The sequence below is a fragment of the Poromitra crassiceps genome, assembly GCF_964638095.1.
Source record: "Poromitra crassiceps genome assembly, chromosome: 23".
Lineage (NCBI taxonomy): Eukaryota > Metazoa > Chordata > Actinopteri > Beryciformes > Melamphaidae > Poromitra > Poromitra crassiceps.
In genome coordinates this window covers 14,171,616-14,191,376 of record NC_139639.1, presented here as the reverse complement: position 1 = coordinate 14,191,376, position 19,761 = coordinate 14,171,616, and the positions used below count along the sequence as shown (strand labels likewise).

At 42.2% G+C, this 19,761-nt stretch overlaps 2 protein-coding genes across 2 annotated transcripts in view; both read left to right on the top strand.

The window, feature by feature from the left end:
- hfm1 (helicase for meiosis 1) overlaps positions 1-8,611 on the top strand; it is a 15,137-nt gene extending 6,526 nt beyond the window's left edge. The window contains exons 14-34 of the mRNA XM_083658990.1: positions 355-435; positions 570-661; positions 846-952; positions 1,149-1,196; positions 1,412-1,509; positions 1,685-1,819; positions 2,309-2,394; positions 2,507-2,590; positions 2,686-2,843; positions 3,011-3,114; positions 3,299-3,529; positions 3,627-3,689; positions 4,326-4,438; positions 4,804-4,886; positions 5,122-5,234; positions 5,368-5,439; positions 5,580-5,897; positions 6,175-6,256; positions 7,053-7,164; positions 7,602-7,750; positions 8,350-8,611. Of these exons, the coding sequence (XP_083515116.1) occupies positions 355-435; positions 570-661; positions 846-952; positions 1,149-1,196; positions 1,412-1,509; positions 1,685-1,819; positions 2,309-2,394; positions 2,507-2,590; positions 2,686-2,843; positions 3,011-3,114; positions 3,299-3,529; positions 3,627-3,689; positions 4,326-4,438; positions 4,804-4,886; positions 5,122-5,234; positions 5,368-5,439; positions 5,580-5,897; positions 6,175-6,256; positions 7,053-7,164; positions 7,602-7,750; positions 8,350-8,395 (2,375 nt within the window). The 3' untranslated portion in view covers positions 8,396-8,611. The remainder of the gene's footprint in view (positions 1-354; positions 436-569; positions 662-845; positions 953-1,148; positions 1,197-1,411; positions 1,510-1,684; positions 1,820-2,308; positions 2,395-2,506; positions 2,591-2,685; positions 2,844-3,010; positions 3,115-3,298; positions 3,530-3,626; positions 3,690-4,325; positions 4,439-4,803; positions 4,887-5,121; positions 5,235-5,367; positions 5,440-5,579; positions 5,898-6,174; positions 6,257-7,052; positions 7,165-7,601; positions 7,751-8,349) is intronic.
- Positions 8,612-9,815: 1,204 nt separating this feature from the next.
- On the top strand, positions 9,816-16,438 carry cdc7 (cell division cycle 7 homolog; the record flags this gene model as incomplete). The annotated part of the gene is made up of 11 exons (XM_083658989.1): positions 9,816-9,906; positions 10,008-10,094; positions 10,265-10,400; positions 11,106-11,199; positions 11,396-11,538; positions 12,592-12,913; positions 13,194-13,301; positions 14,217-14,404; positions 14,737-14,819; positions 15,547-15,696; positions 15,870-16,438. The coding sequence occupies 11 exons, from the start codon at positions 9,816-9,818 to the stop codon at positions 16,436-16,438; spliced, it is 1,971 nt and encodes a 656-aa protein (XP_083515115.1).
- Between the last annotated feature and the right edge of the window lie 3,323 nt (positions 16,439-19,761).

Here is a 19,761-nt window from a genome sequence, read left to right as displayed (position 1 = left end):
TTTGTAGCTGATTGTGTTAAATGGGCATATATCAATATCGATCGCAGACCCCTTAATTGAATCAAAATCATATCATGACAGACTTGGTGATATCAGCAAATATCATTGTTGTCCAAAGAATCTATATAATATTGTATTGTGATGAAACTTGTGATTTACAGCCCCTATCGCTGATGTGACGAAAGTGGCGTTGAAGTCGTAAAATATATTGAAAATGTCTTAAAAAATAAATGCACTTGAATCACTATTCTCAGTCCTTTGATCATGGTCTCTTGGCCCGACACTGGGTGTGAGTGCAAACTGCAAACAGTATCCCAGTGAGTGTAGGTGCTTGCTGTCTCTGTCCGGTCATAGAACTATGTCTGAAGAACCTCAACTCACTGTCCTCCATTGATCTGATCACCATGGATGAGGATGTCAACATCAAACCTACAGGTGGAGACAGAGCCCATTTGTTTAAATGCCTATTGTGATTGGCATGACATTTCCAGCTTCATCAACATTCTTCTAAAATGACTATTTTTCAACTGAAACTTCCACTCAACTAAAACTGTTTTTCTTCCTCCCAGAGGCAGGCAGGTTGATGGCCAGGTTCTGTGTCGCCTTTGACACCATGAAACAGTTCAGCAAAGTTGCCGGCACTGAGAGCCTGGCCGAACTGGTAGGTTTCCTCAGAAAGTCTGCACAGTTTTTATTGAGTAAACTCCAGGTGCTACAGTTAAACTTTGTGCTATGTTTAAGAGGCTGGATTTCTGCTAAAGGAAATGATGACTATAACTTGACTGCAGTGTATGCAGTGTCTCGATAAAGAGATTACTCTTGATGGAAAGTGGCTCTATGTACAGATTGAGCTGGTGTCGAAGGGCAAAGAGTTCAGCGATATGAAGTTGAGAATGAACGAGAAGAGAACCTTGAACACCTTGAACAAGGATAAGAACAGGACCACCATCAGGTCAGATTATATAGGAGAGGTGGATTTACAAATGCATATCAGCCATATAAGATAAGTTTGTGTATTATTATTTTTTTGTCTCCGTTGCAATGATCCAATGTTTTTGCAGCAGCAAAAACATTGCGAATTATGAAAATGCAATGATGCAAGTGAGCGCAAGTCAAAGCAAATGAGAATGTTTTATGTATTTCCCCAGGTTTCCCATGGATGGAAAGATCAAAAACAATGAGATGAAAGTGAACTGGTAGGTCAAAACAAGGTCGTTCTTTTTCTTTTTTCAGTATATTACTGTTAGTTTCAACTGTAGGGAAGAGATGCGACAAGGGAGAGACGGTGCATAAATAAAAATGAATAGGACTATAGAGGTGTTATGAATTCATTACAATTGTATAATTAATATTGTTGTGGCGTCTTTACTATAGGTTACATATCATGTTTCTCTGCTTGCCTTTTCTTTAGCTTGATTCAGGCTCAGCTGGGTTCCATCTCAATTCAAGAGTATGGACTTACACAGGACACAGCAAGGATCTTCAGGAATGGAATGCGCATCAGCAAATGTATGTAGAGTAGAACAGGGATAAAAAATAAAAAATAAATCTCTGAATGGTTGATTGTGTGGCCATATTTTTATTTCTACAGTCACTGTTAATTGGTCACATGACACCTTTTTTTGTTACTTAAATATTATGTATTAAATATATATTATATTATGTGTATTTTGAACGTAATCAGGCTTGTCAGAGGTTCTGAGTCAGCGATCCAAGACAGGCTTCTCTGCTGTGCTCAACTCCCTGATCTTGGCAAAGTGCTTCAGAGCCAAACTGTGGGACAACTCGCCCTATGTTTCTAAACAACTGGAGAGGATTGGTGGGTACATTACTATGTCAATATTTGGCACACATAATATATAATATTGTACTGTATAAAATCTATTGTCTACTAGTCTGTTAGTGTGTTGAGTGATGTAGAGCAGTACTTAATTCACTTTCATGGGGCGGCTGTAGCTCAGGAGGTAGAGCGGGTCGTCCACTAATCGCTTTGGATAAAAGAGGTCGTGGTTCGATTCCCGGCTCCTCCGGTCTGCATGTCGAAGTGTCCTTGGGCAAGACACTGAACCCCAAATTGCTCCCGTTGGTGTGCCAGCACCCTGCGTGGTAACCTGCCGCCATCGGTGTGTGAATGGGTGAATGTACCTACTGACTGTAAAGCGCTTTGGATAAAAGCGCTATATAAAATGCAGGCCATTTACCATAAAAAAAGTAAATTCTATAGTCATCGTAGTATGAATTATTAATCAATAGATCAAACATTCTTTGTATTGGATGTATCTCACAGACACTGTGTTGTGGGTTTCAGGCCTGACCCTCTCAACTGCCATGGTGAACGCAGGACTCACCACTTTCAGCAAAATAGAGCAAACCAACCCCAGGGAGCTTGAGTTGGTCAGTTGGTACAACAGGAATCTAATACAGCCACTTTTTCTAAACACAAAGGTTTTCATGTAACAATTTGTTGTGCTGTTAACCCGTGGCCCACTTTATTTCCCCTCCACAGATTGTCAACAGACATCCGCCATTTGGAAACCAAATCAGAGAATCTGTCGTAAACCTCCCCAAGTATGAAGTTAGCTTGGAGCAGGTAAAAGAGTTGCAGAATGTGATGATCAGACTGTCAAGCTATTTTAAGCTATCTTAAAGAACTTTCTCTGGTGTGCGCGTTGTTGTATTTCCTAGCTCGCGAGGTATAGCTGCGCTACGGCAGAGATTGTGGTGAAGGTGAACCTAAAGAACCAGGAGCAGCTGCTGTCCAAGAGAACAGCTCCAACCCCCCACTACATCACTCTCATCATAGGAGACTCAGACAACACTGTGGTCTTCCTGCAGAAACTCACGTGAGGAGATAAACTGATGACCCTCCCACACCTGCAAAATCTCTCTTTTTGGTCTCTCATTAAAGCACATATTCAAAACACACATCCATGAGTCCATTATTTAGGAGTACATAAAAGAAGAGTGCACTGTGAGAATGTACACTATGAGGATTTTGTTCGTTTTCCAGCGATGTGGTGCTGTTGAAGTCTGGTAGCTGGTCGAAGAAGATCGAGGTGGCGAGGGCGTTGAAGGGAGAGGAGATCAGTGTCAATCTCATCAGCTCAGAATACGGTTTGGCACTAAACCACAGACAGTCTCTTTCCTTTGGTTTTCATAATGTATCCATAACATGTGCAGATATACTACCGTACAACTAAAATAACAAAAAATCAGTAAAGAATAGCCTGACTTGATGAATGCTACACTACTCTAGAGTGTGTTCATTAATACATTTCCTCATTGCCCTCTCCTGTAGTGGGATTGGACATCCAGCAGAAGTTCAGTGCATACTACTCCGGAGCCAGGAGGTTTGGGGCTGATAATGTACCATGTAATCCACACAACATGCCATATAATGCTATTGGACAGAGACCACAGTCTACAGAACAGGCTGCACCACAGAGACCACAGCCCTCTGCACTGAAACGACAGTCTACAGCACAGACTGCACCACAGAGGGGAGAAGCTACCTCTGCTGCAGAACAAGGTATTGACTTGTACTTATTTTGTTCAGAAATCTGAAATGGTTTATATTGTTACATTTCCTCGAGGCAGCTTAATACTGTTTTTCCCCCCATAATCAGATGTAGGTAAAAGACAGTGCAACCATTTCTGCAAGAATAAAGACTTGTGTGCCCATGACTGCTGTGAGTATAATCACACACTATTTGTGTGTGTGTGTGTGTGTGTGTGTGTGTGTGTGTGTGTGTGTGTGTGTGTGTGTGTGTGTGTGTGTGTGTGTGTGTGTGTGTGTGTGTGTGTCCGTACATGCATGTATTATATGCATAGATTTTGGATATCGTAATATTATGATAGTGTGGTCTCTTCCCGTTTTTAAAGGCTGCATGTACAGTAAGGTGCTCTAATTTTCTGAACTTACCAGACTGTTCTAACTGTTCTATTATTTGCCTTTACCCACTTAGTCATTATATCCACATTAATCATGATTATTTATCAAAAATCTCATTGTGTAAAAATGTGTAAAAGCACCTTACAATATTGTAGCAATGTCGATATCGAAGTATTTGATCAAGCACAGTCTTTGTTTTAATAAAAGTGTTTGTGACATCTAATTGTGGCTTTGACTTACAACTGAACTTTCATAGCCACTTTGTAGAAAATACCAAGAGATATATCGTGTATCCCAATTCAGCCTAAAAATACAGAGATATATGATTGTTTTGTCCATATCGCCCAGCTCTACTTTGTATGTCTTTTAAGATTACAGAGGTATTTCTTCTCCAGTCTGTGCATTGGTGTTTGTGTGTCTCTCTCCCCTCAAGGTAAAGTAGGTGTGGCGGTGGTGCTGAGGAAGTCAGCAAACCAAGGCTTCTCCTCCTACCTCAGCGACCTGAGGAGCAGAAGTGACACGCAGACTCCTGTCAAGCGGCTCAAGGTGACAAAAAAACACACATGTGGCTTTTGGAGTCTGAGAAATCATACGCTCTAACTGTGTCACCAGCATGGGAACATGCAGGGTTTGAAGAACAGCATTCAATCTGGTTGAGACTCCTGACAAACGATTCAATGTCTGATAAGATGAGATGAGATAAGATAAGATCGCACTTTATTGTTCCCTTGGGGAAATTCAGGATGACAGGAGGATAGATGACACATACAGCCCTGGAATTAAGTCATTTTGTGACTTAATATATATCAGACTGGTTAATATGCTTTGATTTGATATAAATATGAAGAAAAAAATGAAAAGAAAAGAAAATTAGCCGTTCTGTCTTTTGACATTCTGTTTGGTCTCTTTAGATGAAGATGAGTGGGGAGTCTGGGTCTGTAAACATGCATCAGTTTGCTTACAAGCCCAAAGAGATGCTACCTACTCCTTCCAGGTAAACACATCTACATTGACATTTTATACATTGTTGTGTTTATACATTGATGGTCTTATTTTAATTTACAATATGTACAAACAGTAGATCGAGCAGAAGTAGAAGAGCCATGACTGTAAATAAGATGAAATAGATAACATGATAATAAAACTGAAAAGAAAATATATCCAAGTAGACTTGATTTGAGGAAACTGACGCTTAGTTACATTCATCTGTTTTTTTATTTGATTTGAAGGTATGGGGGGCAATATGAGGCTATAGTTAGACCTCACACTGAGCCTGTGGATCTGACTGGAGAAGACTGTGAAACTCTGACAGACGTAGTTCATCTGGAAGAGCTTGACAATGGTAAGGACGAGGTGTAGATTATACATTTATGGTAAAGGCAGGTTTGATTTTGTATTTGTAACAGTTAAACGCATGTTCTAATCTCTATCTGTTGCTTTCTTTCTCACACTCACTCATTCTTTCTCTTTCTGAGATTATGACGATTACCTGGCAGCAGTGGGAGAACCTGCCCAGGCCCCTGGTGCTCCTCGTGCTTACCTTCAAGGTGTGCCTGACCATGGCTGTTACTTATAATAACAACTTAAAGGCCACTGTGCAGATGCTTAATTGATTGATTGAAGCCAATGCAGTGCACAGTATTGTAATTTCCACAAAAGACTTGATGTTGTATGCATGTGTTGTCAGGCCCCTCCTCACTGTGGAAGAAACCAGATATCAGTATCGTTGGGAGTGTGAACCCGAGACCCAGTATAAACCAGATCAACAGGACTTCCTCTGCTTACTCAAAGAGCTCAGTCACAGTGTCGAGCCAGAGCCCCGACTGCGAGTATGTGTCTTCCTCACAAGCACCACGTGTGAGTTTTGACCTTGGAGACGAATGGGACGACTGGGACGACTTTGATGAGGAGAACTTAGTGCATGCCAGTGAGACGACATTGTCCTCTGGTGCACCTAAACCTAAGGCTCGAGTCCAGCAGGCTGCTGATTACAACATGCCAAAAGGTACGGTAGATTGCAGTTTGAGTGGCATTTAATTTAGGAAATATTAGCATAAACACTTGTAGATCATTGAAAATAAGTGGGTGTATTGCTAGCTTTATGTACATTTACTCTGTTTAATAGCACATTGCTTCATATCAGCGTTCAAGAAGTCATCGTTATTGGTCACAGCCATATTTAAAGCAACTTTGTGTATAAACTACTCGCTGTATGGATTCTGTGTGATTGTGTCTCCAGCGTTGTTACAATGACTTTATAACCAGAAATACATTTGATGCAGGCTACATGATTACGCCATCACCGCTGTCCCTCAGCCATGCCAAACCCAAACCCTTCTTCACTACTGCCAATGCACCACTGAGGTAAGGACAAAGAATTATGTACCTAGCAATAGTTATGCTGCAACATAGCTATTAGTTATGCTGCAACAGTGTTTCAAAACCCTTGAGTCTAATGCCTGTTTATACAGTGGTCCCTGCAAAATGGCAAACTTTTGTTGTGTTTGGCCGTTCGATTTGCGTTCATACCACAACGTTGAGATTGAGATAACGATCCTCGTGCACACGAATCCACCAAAACGATTGAAAGCGCTGTAGTATGCATGCCTAGGCCAGTAGGTGGTGGTATAACTTTGCAACTCAACACCACAGAATAACACAATGCGCCTGCATACACTACAAATGCTTCTCCTTCTACAGCGCGGTGACAACAAACCCTCTCTAACGAAATCTCTTGTATGCAGTATATTTATATTATGCAACAAATAACGGCGAAAGCACACTCGAAAACAAATAATTTTATCGGAGGGACGATGAAGTGAGCAGTGAGGTTGTTCCTCAGAGTGACCCTGGACTATAAAACATTTGCTGGAGGAGCGTTAATAAACTCAGCAGTCTGCAGCACAAACACAGCTCCATGTTCTTCTTGTTCTATTCATGCATGCCTATCAGGTTGAAAACGTAATAGCCACGCGCAAAAGACCATGTCATCACAGTTGTTACAAGAATCGCATATTGCCAGTTCACACGGCGACTGTAAGCGTGGCGTTTTAAAAGGATTCCACTCTGGAAACCGGGTTTCAAAAGTTTGCCGTTTTATGCCATTGTCGTATAAATGGGGCCAGATAGTGTTCCATTTTATCATATTTTTGTGTCTTAGGTCTATTTCAACAACTGTCAGTCCTGAAATTGGGAAACTGGGACCCTCTCCTCTCACAGTCAGACCAATGGTCAGACCACAGAATAGACTCACAGTTGACTGGAATAAAAAGGTGTGTGTGTGTGTGTGTGTGTGTGTGTGTGTGCGTGTGTGTGTGTGTGTGTGTGTGTGTCTGTGTGTGTGTGTCTGTGTGTGTGTGTCTGTGTGTATTTCTGGTATACTTGCAACGTTAACGGCTACATTTACATACACAGAGAACTTGGCTTACTCCCATATTAAATGTGTTACTGTGGCATATAAACATTTTACTCCTTATTTTTTGTTTTGTTTTCACTAAATATGTTTCCAACAAAGACATGTTATGGATACATTTTGATGTCCAAAAATACAAACAACCAACATGGCAGCACACAATATTTACTATTACTGTTACTGTAAAGGTAATCATTTAGGGAGAGGATCTGCAGACAGTAATGTTGTGTTTATTGGTTCATTTAAAATGTATAGCAACAAATGTGCATGTAAGTTTGCCACTCCCCCCTACTGCAGAGACAGAGTATGTTCAGTGAGGAGGTCACAATGAACGCACCGACTCTGCCAAAGCAGACTGAGACGACCATGGCCACACTGACCGGAAGATTTGATTTCTTCTCAAACAAGAGCATCCCAAACAGTGTGAACTTGTCTGGAAACAGCAGGTAGAGAGAAATACCATACCAAGGCTTCTATTTTGACACTTCACAATGTGTTATGTTGTTCTAAATTAGGGGTTTTCAAAGTCAGACTGTGGGCCTCCCCCCAGACAAAGCTTGGAAAAAGTAGCTCCCCTCGCTCAATTCATGGATGCCTATGGGATCATGATTATGTTATTTGATCCCATAGACACTCAACAATTGATACAAGACAGCCGGATATTGCAGTTTGACATGACTACACCAAATACATAATAAAGGTCTGTCTCTGAGGGCATTTATTTGTTTCTGAGTCTGGAAAAGTGGGAAAAACTCCCCAAAAGTCAAATTCCCCAAAACTATTGTATCTCTGAACTATTTCTTTCACCAAATCACACACATTTAGGCTATTCTATGTGATCTCCTTTTAGCTAATTGAATAATTAATGTAATATATTTTTATTTCCTTTCACTGAGCTTCCCCCGAAACTGCTTGGAGCCCCCCTGGGAAGACCCGCCTGCCACTTTGAAAACCTCTGTAATAATCAAAATACTCCCCTCTGAAATGTGCTTTTATATCACTGAACACCCCCTTCTCCTTTTTTACACATTTTCAACAAAAACAGCAAAGAAGAGGAACCTTTCCTTGGGATATTTGATGGACTATTTTAGAAATATGTCTAAATCTGACATAGATGTGTCATGGGTATAAAGTGTTGTCTTAATAGTTGTTACTTGTACCTGTGAACCTTATATCAATAAATGTTATTTAGCCTAAGGGATGTTAGTGTATATAACATGTATTATAATATGTTGTCATTTATTAAATTAAATTAATGTTCAGTTAGTTGATGAGGTACTATCTTGTCATTTTGAGGCATAGTTCACTTACTGCAACAATCAAATAAATTATTGTCTCAAAGAGGAAGGAGGTGCATTTGTTTCATCATTGTACCTATGTTTAAATGTACTAATTTAATTGTCAATGTTGTACAAAACAGATGTTACAAAACCCTTCATCCATACAACAGCAAGTTAACATGATTTTCCCTTTTTCTGTGAAGAACCCAAATTGGAATTTTTGGTTTTGGTTTAGGTCCAAGCTGTAGTGTCTGGCAGACCGGTGTCTGAGTGTTGGACATTCATTTACACAAAATAAACATTTCTTTCACTTCTCCCTGTGATGAACCCCAAAATAAATCCCTTTCAAAACTAATATTGATATCTGAACTGCCAAAAGACAGCTGTTAGCCGCCTAGGTTTGAAGGTTGAGATGTTTGATTAACTATTGTGTTAAACTGTGTATGTAATGTAGATCTATTTCCCCATGGTGCTCCTTTATACATTCCAAAACTCTGGGTGGGCAATAAAAAAAAGGTTGGATTATTACCTATTATTTATGTCTATGATTATTACCCTTTTTTGCTGGGGACCCCCTGGAAACCCCTCAATGACCGCTGGCGGGCGCCGCACCCCACTTTGAGAACCACTGCAGCCCATCGGGGCCAGCCTCCTAGTCTGCCTCCTCCCTTCATGATGATGAAATCTGAGCTGCTGCCTGCCTCTGAGTGACGTCACTTTTAGCGCGCGGAGTTTTGTTGGCGGAAAAGACACGGCTGGCAGCAGGCAGGAAACATCTCCACGCAGCTGGCTTTATTCAACTCTTTGGCTTGTTTGTGAATTGTGTGTCTTTACATCGATCTAGTATTATTGTGTTACTTTATGGCCTCTTGTGAAAAGTAGCATTACATCTGAGAAACGGATCACACGTTACGACCAAAGAAAGCGGTGAGTTTCGTTCTGTTGCAACAAGTTAACGTTAACTCTTAGATTAAATAACTATTGAGCTAGCTAACATTAGCCGTTTAACTATTGACGGTACCAATAACCAGTCCCTTTATCAAGTGAAGATAGTCATCCATACACCTCAGAAGGTTTAATACTCGAATCCCTTGTTTAGTTGTTATTTTCTCAAGTTTACCTGCCATATTTGTAATGATTGACATTTTTCTTAGCATTGAATTACGTGCAAGTATTGTTATTAACCATCACGTTTATTTATGTATTTTGGTGTAGATTCACTTCTCTTACAATGGAGTTAAGTCCTGTCTGCAATGACAGCATCAGCACGGAGGGATGTCTTCTCAAATCTGACAAGAGTCACAGGAGAAGCAAAGTATCCAGTGAGTTGGATAGGATACATAGTCACTAAACAACTTGTGTGAATGAGAGAGAGAGAAGGAAGAAATACAACAATTTGAGGATAATTTCTATTTGTGTCCAGGGGATGTGGAGATGGACATTGAATCCCTCTACAAAGCTGTTCCTCAGCTCACCAAGGTTTTCCGCATTATAGACAAAATTGGAGAAGGTAATTTGGGGGAGAAAAGTTATATTACTGTCACATTAGCCCTTGCCTAAAAGAAAATAATCTTAAGATTGTTGAGGATTTGTACAATACTCCATTCTGTGTTCACCTGATTGGAATTATCAAAGCAACAGTGGTGAAGTATTTACATTGGAGTCTTCTCTGTGCACCAGGTACGTTCAGCTCAGTGTACCTGGGTGAAGCTCAGATGCTGGATGGGAGGAGAGAGAGGTTTGCCCTGAAACACCTCATCCCGACCAGCCACCCTGCACGCATCGCTGCTGAGCTTCAGTGTCTGACTGTTGCTGGGTAAGTCCCATGCTAGTGCTACCAACGTTTCATCATGTAAATATGAGCGCTTTCGTTGTCCCTTTGCCCTGTCGACTCGTCGTCTGTTTTCTGTCATTTTGCTGTTAAAGAAACCTTAGAGACCCATGTGCTGCAGTTAGAGTGTGAACTCTTTATTCAATTTATTATCACTGACATGTTGCAGTGCCAGAGCAAAAAGATCAGTGATTTGAGAGACAATCAGAACATTACTGTAAATGTGCCAGTGTTAGCCACATGGCTCATTTTAAACTGCTGTCGCTTGGAACTCCAGTTCGATTGCCAGTGACACACAGGGACACTAACAGGAGTGTTAATCCTAACATACATGGGGTGGGAGGAAACCGGAGTACCCCGAGAAAACCAACACAGACACGGGGATAACTCACATAGAAAGGACCTGGGACGCACTGAGGTTCGAACCTGGGACCTTCTTGCTGTGAGGCAACAGTGCTAACCACTGAGCCACTGTGTTCTTACATCATGGAAAATAGTGATTAGAACACCTTTTTAGGCATTGTTTTAGCACCATGTCTTTTATTGGCTTATTAAGAACTCTTCTGCTATCTCAGCCGCCTGATTTGACCAACAACTCCTCCACTTGCAGACTTTGCCACACATCTACTGAACAAAACAGATTGAAAGAAGAGTGTATTGTGATCTCAAAGCATCTCTTTTCTTTTGTAGGGGCACAGAGAATGTGGTGGGTGTGACTTACTGCTTCAGGAAGGAGGATCATGTGGTGATTGTCATGCCCTATATGGAGCATCAAGCCATTGTGGTACGAAATATGTTTTGTTTTAATTGACAGATAATTGTCCAGTAGTTTCTATTAAGCATGTGTCTGGACACATCATCTCTAGCTCCCCCAAATATTAAATCTCTTTTCCAGTAGCTTTCTTCATATATTTTTTATTTCTGTTTTTACTTAAATGCGGTGGAAAACTGAGAAGCTAAACAAAAATGTAATTTATTAGAACATCATCTGCTCAATAAGCTTTGAGGAGGTGCGTCAGTACATCTACCACCTGCTGAAGGCCCTGAAACACGTCCATCAGTTTGGCATCATTCACCGGGACATCAAACCCAACAACTTCCTCTACAACCGGCACGACAAAACGTAAGTAGCGGTACGCTGTGTGATCTACGGCTGCACGATTATGGCTAAAATGATAATCCCTATATAATTTTACTTGTTATTCTAATACAATTATTAGCCTTAATTTGTCTTAGTTTTTTGCATGCTATTTGGTATCTCGCCAAGATTGGTTAAATAAACTCGAGATTGTTTTTTAACAGCAACAAACATTCTAGATCAAATTAAGTATTTTCATCATTGCTATGTCTCAGTTCGACTAGTATTCTTAATTATGGTAACTAAAATTGAGATGTACATTTATACATGATTAATTAAGCAACCCCTAATATGCTCCAAATTCTAAATTTGCCTTTACATTACATTACGTCATTTGGCAGACGCTTTTATCCAAAGCGACTTACAATAACACATTTTTGTCAGCAATAGAGAAATCAACTATGCAACACAGTCTATGACCGCTAAGACTTTCTGAAGGAATAGAGTAGCACTTGTAAAAAAGTAGTTTGAGAAGGACTAAGTAACAGTAACTTTAGTTGGATTCTTATCCCCCCCCCCCAAGAAGAGGGAGAAACTTGTTAGTTCAAGACGGGCCCAGGTGGAGCCTGAAAAGGTGTGTTTTTAGTCTCCGCCGAAAGATGGGCAGTGATTCAGCCATCCTGACCAAAGGACCGTTGTGGTGCCAGGGACGAGAAGAGTCACAATCGGGATGAACGACCTTTGAGCCCACGTAAGGGCAAGGTGATCTGCAGCGGTGGGGGGAGCGTGGCAAGGTTTGGAACCTGACTATCAATTGTAGATACAGAGGAGCTGTCTGGTGTACTGCCCTGTAGGCCAGTACCAGTGTCTCGAATTTGATGCGTGCCGAGATGGGAAACCAGCGAAGGTCCAGCAAGAGGGGAGTGACATGAGAGAATTTAGGTTTGTTGAACACCAGACGGGCTACAGCAGTAGAGGTAGCCCAGCCAGAAGAACGTTGCAGTAAACGATGGAAAAAATGCTAATGATAAAATAATCACAAAAGGCATAGAGCTCATTCCTCAATTTCCCCAATTTCAAGCATGTGTTTGTATGCAGGTATGCCCTGGTGGACTTCGGCCTGGCGCAGGGAGCAGCTGACACCCAGATCGAGCTGCTGAAGGTGGTGAAGCAGAGGGCGTCCCAGAAGGGTGGAGGGTCCACAGGGAAACAAGACACGACACTGGGGAACAAGGCACCAGCTAGACTCCCAAACGCCACAGCCTCCACCTCACTGCGCCCACCTCCACCGCACTCCACTGCCCCACCACCACCACCCTCTGCCTCCTCTTCCTCTTCAGCCTCTGGGAAACCACCGGTTAAGAGAGCATCTGTCACTGCCACAGTCACCACCTCCACCTCCCGCACTAAACCCGCTAAGGTGTCTGCACTGGGCTGATATTTTAACCTGAATTTAGTAACACTGGTGTTACGGAGTGTTATCATATAATAAAACATAGCCGTATGCTTTCTTTGACTAGTGAGAGCAGTATTTGGCAATTCCCGCATTTATGTAGTTATAAAATATACAAATAATGCCTGGGTGAAAGGATTTACATTATTTAATTCAATGTATTTAATTCACCCAGAGTATAACATATTTGTCAATGTTTTCTGTTACTAATGCGTTGTTTTCTACCATCCATGTTTTATTGATCTAGCAGCCGACAGGTCCACGCAAAGCCCCGCGTCCTGTGTTTGGAGAGAGGAACCTCAATAGCTACACTTCTGCTCCCTCCACCACCAAACCAGCTGCCACTAAGACAGAAGTAAGCAACTTGGCAATTCATAACATCATTATTCTTCCATTGATATTTCACTATTGTCCTTTATTTATTGTTGTGCCTTTAAATACACACCAGAGATGCCTCAAATGTTCAAATCATTCTTTTCCACTCAAATTTAAAAGTGGCATGCCACCATAATTTTTCTTTTAAAGGTCCCAATTCGTGCAGCTGTAACCTCTTAAAAACGTGTGTCTCTGGTCCATAAAACATGATTCTGGATTAATCTGTCGAAAATATAGCAACCCCGTTTGTTGTGACGGAGTTCTCACTTCCTCATCTCGTCGCTTCCCAAGAATGGCCTGTTTCTATAATATATTCAGAACTAACAGTTCCCATTGGCCGCTGAGGGAGAGCCCACCCCAGGCTCCCAGCGGCCAATCAGATTAGCGTCTGTGGACCAGCACGCTAGGTTGCGAGTTATCGTTAACTTAACGGTACTACGCTAAAGAGGACATCTCAAAATGCCTAGACTTACCGAATGCACCTCTGCAGTTGCTGGATCACGTACAGTTGGCGTCGCTCCAGCTAGAAGTGTTAATTTTGTGGCTATAGACTAAATGGTGCAGGTAGCTTGTGTGAGAGAGACCCGCGCAGTATGCAGGAGGAAGCTAGTGACGTCCCAATTCCCCCAGATTCCCCTCTGGGCAAACGAAGCGTTTGGGGGTGTGGCTTGGAGGAGACTGCAGGGGGACGCTGGATAGGGACAAATCCAACTGTGGCAGTTCTCAGCGTGTGACCACTCATTACAGGGAGGGCTGACAGCAGTATATATGCATTTACAAGTAAAAACAGCTTTTGCACGGAATGGGACCTTTAAATGTGCAATGCAAAAGTATCTTGACAAGCCTAGAATTGAGTCTTAAATAAATAAGTAAAGAGAAAATCCTGTTTGTTCAGCTGGTGAAGCCCGGTAAAACGCAGGACCCAAGAAGGTACGTCTCAGCCAGCCGGCGCCCCCCGCCAGTCAAGGCCCTGCCAGTCAAGGCCCAGGCTAGCAGTCAGAAATCTCATCAGAGGACCGTCAACCTGGGCCTCACCTGTAACTGCTACCTGACCGACCGCGTCTGCAACATCTGCTTGGCCAGGTAAAAAACATGGCACCGCTGGCTTTTTTTACATTGATAAACTTGATAAGCTCTTACTTTATTATTTTCCTAGCACTACTCTCTCTTATGATCAGCCTAAAGTCACAGGAATATTGACAGGGCAGTTTGGCTTGATTCTTGACTTTACAATTGTGAGGACAATAAGCATGGACTTAGGGCATCAAGAATGATAATTCATCTCTGTTCTCATCAGAAGTCTTCAAGGTTGTTAAATACACTTCCATTTAATTCGTGTTTTCCTGCCTTCCTCTCACTGGTGTTGTGTTGTTCTGATCACATCCCTGCTGTATGTCCTTGTTCCTTGACATCAGGAAGCAGCAGGTCGCTCCCAGAGCTGGAACCCCAGGCTTCAGGGCGCCAGAAGTCCTCACCAAATGCCCCAACCAGGGGACAGGTTGGTATCTGAAACCACAGTTGATGCCTGACAATTACATGTGAACACAGACATGAACATGCACACTAGATTTCATGTCATGCTCCCACTCACACTCCTGTATTGCTGCTGTTCTAAATCCAAATGCTGGATCTTTCCCATCATTGATGACTATGGATTTCTGACACTAAAATGTGTTTCATTGGCTCTAGCATTTTTGCTTTCAACTAAATAAAACAATTGAAAAATGGCAACACTGGACTTTGATGGATTCAATGTAACTAGGGATGCACGATATATCGCCAATCATATCGATATCGGCCGATGTCAGTCATTTTTTAACAAAGCGGCATCGGTCCGATGTTGCAATGTTAATAGTGGTTATCATCAGTATCAGCTAAAACTCACATTGAGAGGAAACAATGTGGTAAATCTATGATTGATGGGCTTTTCCAAATGTTTTGGAAATAAAGAAATGCATTACCTTTTCAAATTCACTGTGTTTACATGTGTTTTTCATTATTTACAGAATTTGATTATCATAGAAATGTGTTTTTATACCGATCATATCGACATTGGTACAGTAAATATCGCTTATCGGCCATAACAGCAATGTTAATATCAGTTATCGCTATCAGCCAAAATTGTCATGTCAGTGCATCCCTAAATGTAACAGCAAAACACACCCTCTTCCTTTACCCTCTGTTACTTTGACTAACGTGTACTCTCCCCTGGGCCCTTACTGCAGCCATAGATGTGTGGTCAGCCGGAGTGATCCTGCTCTCACTGCTCAGTAGCCGCTACCCGTTCTTCAAAGCCAGCGACGACCTGATTGCTCTCACTCAGATCATGACCGTACGAGGCTCCAGAGAGACCGTCCAGGCTGCCAAGAAATTTGGTGTGTATTATTAGCCTTGATCCCAGAACCACGTGCCTCTCGTTCTGTAAGGCAACAATACAGTAGCCCACTATTATTCACTGTAGTTGAGTGGGATAGATGAACTGCTTTGCAACATGGTAGCCTCTGTTTAGATTATTACACCTCTTTTGTGGGTTGAATGTCGTACTCAGGCAAGGCAGTGGTGTGCAGTCAGGAGCTGCCTCGCCAGGACCTCAGGACCCTGTGTGAGACACTGAGAGGACGCAGGCGATCACCAAACGATGAAGTGACACCAGTCAACAGAGACCCCCCCGCTGCCCCCCATCAACACAAGCTCCAAGAGGACACGCCCACACGCCGGCCCACTGACGGAGACCCCCCCGCCCATCAACACAAGCTCCAAGAGGACACGCCCACACACCGGCCCACTGACGGAACTTCCGAACAGCCTCGTCAACCCAAGGACGAAGCCCGTGAAACTTTTGTTGATCTCCCCGCAAAACCCTCCAAGAGCAGTCACCTTCAAGGCAACCAGAGTCATTCCAGGAGCACAGAAAGCTCCACCCGCCCTGCAGAGGAGATCCCCAGGCCAAACAAGGTGATCAGCGCGGGGGCAGAGATGGAAGACGAGAGGGGCTGGGATAGAGTGCCTGACGAGGCCTACGACCTGCTGGATAGGCTGCTGGATCTGAACCCTGGCACCAGGATTACAGCTGCCCAGGCTCTGTGGCACCCGCTGTTCAAAGACCTTATACCGTGACTTGCTCAGTGTCAAAGACCTTATGCTGTGACTTGCTCAGTGTCAAAGACCTTATGTCGTGACTTGCTCATTGTCAGAGCTTATGTCGTGACTTGCTCATTGTCACAGAGCTTATGTCATGACTTGCTCATTGTCACAGAGCTTATGCTGTGACTTGCTCATTGTCAGAGCTTATGTCGTGACTTGCTCATTGTCACAGAGCTTATGTCGTGACTTGCTCATTGTCACAGAGCTTATGTCGTGACTTGCTCAGTGTCACAGAGCTTATGTCGTGACTTGCTCATTGTCACAGAGCTTATGTCGTGACTTGCTCAGTGTCACAGAGCTTATGTCGTGACTTGCTCAGTGTCACAGACCTTATGCCGTGACTTGCTCAGTGTCAAAGACCTTACATGCCGTGACTTGCTCAGCGTCACAGAGCTTATGCCGTGACTTGCTCAGTGTCACAGAGCTTATGCCGTGACTTGCTCAGTGTCACAGAGCTTATGCCGTGACTTGCTCAGTGTCACAGAGCTTATGCCGTGACTTGCTCAGTGTCACAGAGCTTATGCCGTGACTTGCTCAGTGTCACAGAGCTTATGCCGTGACTTGCTCAGTGTCACAGAGCTTATGTCGTGACTTGCTCAGTGTCAAAGACCTTACATGCCGTGACTTGCTCAGTGTCAAAGACCTTACATGTCGTGACTTGCTCAGTGTCAAAAACATTATGCCGTGACTTGCTCAGTGTCAAAGACCTTATGCCGTGACTTGCTCAGCGTCACAGAGCTTGGAGGGTTTCCAGGCGGTTGTTCCTTAATGGCTGATTTACCTTACATTAACTTTAAAATGTAAAACTGGCAGGTGTATGACCCAGAGCAGAGCACAAGTTCATCCACTGAGAATGAATAGACCCTTCTGACGGGGGCCATTTTGTGTCGAAAAGGCAGGGTAAACACAGGTGCAAGCAAAACACTAACGAGGGTTTCAAACTTCCATGATCGGAATTTGGAAACCCTCATTAGTTTTTTGCCTTTTCAACACAAAATGGCCCCCATGAAAAGGATCTATTCTGCTGCTGCACCCAGGGAAGGGAGCTGGTCTCATCCTTGTTTGGAATAATTATTTGACAAGCGAAGGGAGATATTTTTGTTTGTCTTCATTTTTTTTTTTTTTTTAGGAAAAGCAGTTTGTCCTCTCCTGAATTCCCTTTCTTAAATGTTTCATGTTGATTTTAACATTATTCAACACAGGTTGGACTTCTTTACTACATTCCAACATTGTAATACCGGCCCACCGTTGAAAGACTTGTTTTAGGATTATTTCCATGGCAGCTTTGGTCAAATAGAGAGTAACTGTGGTGTGTCAGGGGGTGAAGGAGGATGACAGCTGGAGAACTGGATTTGACCCCACAATATTCTGAGTACATGTTATGCACCCTAGCCTGCTGATCCACTTATGTCACCCACACTGCCATCGCAACCTACATCTATTTAGCGCTGGATGGAAGTGGCTGTTCCAACAGAATGGAATAACTTTTTACTTGAAGGAGCGTGTTAATTCCTCTTGTATTTTATGAATGTAGATAACTTATGTATATGGATGTATGTATTATATACTCTGGAGCTGTTCTCTGCCTTTTATCTTTATGTTTATTGTTTATTTGACAGGGACAATGCACAATAAATATATTGCACCAGAAATAGCTATTAGCTAATTTGCACCAGTATTAACCCATTCTAGTGCACCAAGTTCCCAGGTTTTAAATTTGCGGTAACGCTTTAGAATACAGCCCGCAAATGACCATGTAACTACAGGGTAACAAGATCTGTACTTATAGGCTAATTACGGGCTACCACACCTGTACTTATAGTGTAACTATGGGATCGCGGGCTGTATTCTGAAGCTGTGTCAATACCCCCGTACTTACATAGTAACTAGAGTGTAACTACAGGTGCGCGGGCTGTATTCTAAAGCAGGGGACAAATTCTGTACTTGCAGGCAAAGTACAAGTAAGTACCCTGTACTTACATGGTAGTTACAGCATACTTACCCTATAAGTACAGATCTTGTTACCCTGTAGTTACAGGCTAAATTCACTTCTTGTACCCCGTAGTTACACTTTAAGTACAGGTGTGGTACCCCGTAATTACCCTATAAGTACAGATCTTGTTACCCTGTAGTTACATGGTTATTCGCAGGCTGTATTCTAAAGTGTTACCTAATTTGCCAATTAGTGTCTGATCTCACTGCGCTGCTGCAAGGTCATCGCTGCCTCCTTTATTCGGACTCAAGGGAAAAATAATTTTTCCTAGCTCTTTCGAGTTCTCTAATCTACCAGCACCAGTGTGTTTTGGTTATTTATTTCACCAGGTTATTTAGTTATTTGGAGCAGACCATTTTAGTACAGCAGTTAGTTGTTAGTGATGCTAATGCACATCAGTGGGGCTTCAAATTTAAATCAATTGTAAGTCGTTATTTGAGTAAATCATATTGTAAACTTTGTCAACCAGTTCTAGCAACTTCTGCCTGTTATATCTCAAAGTCCAAAGTACTGAAGAAAGGGCTTTTTGAACAAACTCAAAATAATTCCTTCTTAACCTTGCCTAATATCTCCATTGGGATGGAAGGGGCTTTGACTAATTCTAAGACCCCATCTGCAGCAGCACGGTGAGATCAAGCAAGACTATATATAGGAATGATTATCTGAAAATAATACGCAGATGGATTCACTTCCAAAAGTGTGACTGGAAATACCAAGAAGTAACGCCACTATTCTTTTAGCCACGATTCCTTTAAAGGGGTAAAATATCTCTATTTTACTGATTTTGATTATTTTATGTTCAGTAATACATGTTGCTTCTTTTACACAAACCTTATATTGTCTCTTTGTAATCTATTTGATTTCTGTGTGCTCTTTTCTTTTATCTATGACTATTTTATGTAAAGCACTTGCCTGTGTATTAAATGTGCTATACTAAACTTGCCTTGGTGCGATTGCTGTCTGGATTGACTGAAAGGAGTCCCAGTTTATGATAAATCAGCTATGCTTGCCAAAACCTGAACTATCCGATTAAGATACAAATACACCAATATCTGCATATCATTATCAACATAATGGATCTTTGAAGATACAGCCCATTTTTGGTGCTCTTGGAAATACCACATATTCACACAGTAATACTACTAATTTGCATAAACATTCCTTACATTGAACATGGCAGCATGTGGACTTCCCAGCTCATGGAAGGGTGTAATGATTTGTCATTCAATTGTATGTTTTCCTGTGATGGTCCTATAATGCGTAATATGTTCCTTTTAGCACATGAAGATACAGAAGCCCTGTA